Source organism: Cornus florida, unplaced genomic scaffold, assembly GCF_030987335.1.
Source record: "Cornus florida cultivar Cherokee Brave unplaced genomic scaffold, ASM3098733v1 CherokeeBrave_3.0.0_Hap2_Chr05, whole genome shotgun sequence".
NCBI classification, from domain to species: domain Eukaryota; kingdom Viridiplantae; phylum Streptophyta; class Magnoliopsida; order Cornales; family Cornaceae; genus Cornus; species Cornus florida.
The window spans coordinates 110,153,194-110,156,648 of NW_026775575.1; the positions used below are offsets into that span (position 1 = coordinate 110,153,194).

General features: G+C 37.8%; 1 protein-coding gene across 1 annotated transcript; it reads right to left on the reverse strand.

Moving 5' to 3' along the window:
* On the reverse strand, window positions 1–3,266 carry LOC132309957 (ABC transporter G family member 9-like). Its single transcript, XM_059808205.1, has 4 exons — window positions 3,177–3,266; window positions 1,353–2,142; window positions 951–1,273; window positions 1–657 (listed from the first exon to the last, which is right to left on the reverse strand). The coding sequence occupies exons 1-4, from the start codon at window positions 3,264–3,266 to the stop codon at window positions 1–3; spliced, it is 1,860 nt and encodes a 619-aa protein (XP_059664188.1).
* Window positions 3,267–3,455: the final 189 nt, after the last annotated feature.

Below are 3,455 nucleotides of genomic sequence, written 5' to 3' on the forward strand. Positions count from 1 at the left end.
CTATTTGATTGTCTTTCCAACCCTCATTAGGGCGATATAAGCAACGAACCTGTAACCCAAAAGCATTATAGCCATAGCAACCACAGAGAAGACTTGGCCGCCAAGACCAATAGGCTTTATAGACGGAAACTCCCCAATCAAGCAAGCGTCGCCGGTACCACATGGGTACGTGTCGGTCGCCTTATATTGTGACACCAACAAGAGCTTATATGTGTACATACTGACAGAGAGGTACTTAGTCCAATCTATGAAGGAGGGGATATTCTGAACCATGTATCCGCTTACTAGAGTGAAGGAAAGCATTATAACTGTTCCCAGCATACTGGCAGATTTTTGGTCCACTACCAGAGCACCAATTGCAAGTCCTAGGCCTTGAGAGACTAACACACATAATAGGACAACATTTAGGGTTCCCAAGAAATTTCCAGCTGTGGGTTTGAACCCTGCCATCCAATATGTTATGGTAACAAAAATGGTGGGGAGGGCAAGCTCCATGGGTAGGTCACTCACAGTCCTCGCGATGAAATATGATGACAGTCTATACATCCCAGAAGATCTTTCCTTTTCGAGCATCATCCGTTCTTGGGGAAAAGTATAAATAGCTTCTAACAGAGGTAGAGAGCCCCAAAATGCTGCGTAGAAGAAGAATAGTCCCATCTGCAAACTTACATGGGTAGCCAAATAAGTATTTTTGATTAAGTTTCTAAGAATGTTATGCTTAATAAGATTTCATTTGAAGTACGTTGTTAATATGATTCAAAATGTTTCATTCCCATCCCATCTCAACTATATTTCCCTTTGTTTTGTGGTCACCATAGACATATAACTGAAGCAATCCATCAAGAAATGTTAAGAAAGACATTATTACTTAGATGTAGATAGCTTTCACACTGAAAACTATCAATATATATATCCGGTAAATAACTATGTACAAACAAAGATTTTGTTACCTGTTCTTGTAAGTGACTGATATCAGAATGCCACCATATTAATCCTGAAACAAAAGCTACAACAAGGACCTGTCCAATCTTGATGCCAGAGAAGGACTCGTGCCTCCTTTCTTTCACCCCTCTTCTCAACAACACTGAAAACTGTTGCCACCATGTTGTGGTCCACTGTGTGAAGTACTGCTTGTCTTCTAGACCTTCATGATCATCACCGTCAATTTCATGAAGCTCTGCCTTCAATCTACCAGCTAGATTGGTTCTAAAAGCTGAAACCAGAGTCTGCTTGATCACAGCTGGATCCTCATGGGAATCATTTGATACAACACCTACAAAAATATTTCTGTAATTATTAGTCTAGTGAAATTTTATACCATCACAATTAATCTGTTATCTGAGTGCACATACCATTTGCGAGATCTAACAAGAAATCAGAAGGATTCATGGGAACTGATGGGGCATATCCGATTCGAGCAAAGTAATCCATGGCCTCTTCTCCCTTCCCAAAATACAAAGGACAACCTTCTGATAACAGCAACACCTTGTGAAACATGTAAAATAGACTACTTGATGGCTGGTGTATCGTCATCACAACAGTTCTTCCTCCATTAGCTAGCTCCCACAGGATTGATACAATCCGGTGAGCGGTTGTTGAGTCAAGGCCTGATGTGGGTTCATCCAGAAACAAGAGACTTGGATTTATGAGCATCTCTTGGCCTATACTAACCCTTTTTCTCTCTCCTCCTGACACCCCTCTTAAATATGGACTCCCTACAATGCTGTTCTTGCACCTAGTCAATCCAAGCTGAGTGATCACGGACTCTGCATGTGTTACCTTTTCTTGTTTAGTGAGAGTATTTGGTAACCTGAGAAGAGCAGTGAATACTAGTGTTTCAGTCACAGTGAGATGAGGATACAGGACATCATCTTGAGTCACAAATCCGGTGTTTCGCTTCATTTGGTTCGAAAAGGGCTTGCCATTGTAAGTAATGCTTCCACTGATTTGGCCTCCAAGTCGGCCTCCCAATGCAGTGAGGAGAGTTGTTTTGCCACTGCCAGAAGGGCCTAGCATGGCCAACACTTCACCGGGCAGGACCATTCCTGTGACTCCCTTCAAGATTGTTTTCTCTTCGGATTTTGACTTCTTCTTTAGGATTCCTCCTTCCTTGGTTTTAATCTTGTAAACAACATCCTCAAACTGTGAACATCGTCAAATTAACCATTAGTCCGAATCAATAGATAATAGATTTGTAAATATTATAAAATTAACTGATCAAATTCAGTTTTTTTTATGACCCAAGTCGTTAATCATATCGATTCTAACAAATTTGTACTTTATAAATTTTAACTGAACCGTGTGTTTACTTATCTGATTCCGTCAGAATAAATGATATTGAATTAACGAATCAAATGAACACCAAGTTTTCGCAAATTCTGTGTATAACAAAGAGTTTCTTGTTACTTTATTATGAAAACAAAAAACTGTACTAATTCTTGGCAGTTTCTTGGAAAAATGCTTAATGGGATACTGTTTAATTCTTGGCAGTTTTGATACATGAATTGCAAGTGTAAATATATATTTATATATATATATATATATAGTATATATTATATATATAAGTATTATATACTGTACAATAGTAAATGCAGAAGAGTTTGATCAAAATAGAGACAGAAAGACGTGGGAACCTATTGAATGAGAGACGTCTTTTGGCTCCCCATTTTTCAAAAACGTTGGTGTGAACAACATTACAATCTTGAAGGTCGACAACCTTAAAAATTACATTTGATATATGGAGTATTACATAACGAGACTGATAAAGAACATGCATGCATATGTAGAAGATTGAAGATCATGATCATGAATCACCTTCAAAGTAACAGGACGATTAGCTTTCTTAAAAATGGCTGGGTACTGGTGGTGTTGTGTCGTCTGAGTTTGGACTTCTATAGTGATCTCCATTTCTAATTCCATGCTTCTTCATTCTTACAAAATCTGATCACTCTCATTCCCTATTTATTGGTGTTTGTATATTACGTAGTCTTTAAGTGGTATTATTAATGAGAGAGTTGTACTAATATATAAAATCTAAAATAAGATCTATGGTTAGAATTAGAACAAATTAAGAATCATGCATGTTCGATCTTCCAATGACAATATATATTTGCATTGAGAGACTAATAAATATCATGCATGCGTTTAAAATCGAATATAATCATCATGAATTATACCTTCAAAGTAACAGGACGCTTAGCTTTCTTAAAAATGGTAGAGTACTGGCTGTGGTGTGTTGTCTGAGTTTGGATTTCAATGGTCACCATTTCTCGATCCATGCTTCTTCTTTCTCAACTCCTACTCTCTCTCTCTCTCTAAAACTCTTTTCTTTTCTCTCTCTTTAAAAAAACAGGGATGCAATGACTCAGAGAGACGAAGAAGAAAATTCTGATCACACTCGTAGTCTCATTCCCCTATTTATGGGTGTCTGTATATAATGTAGTCCAAGTGTATTA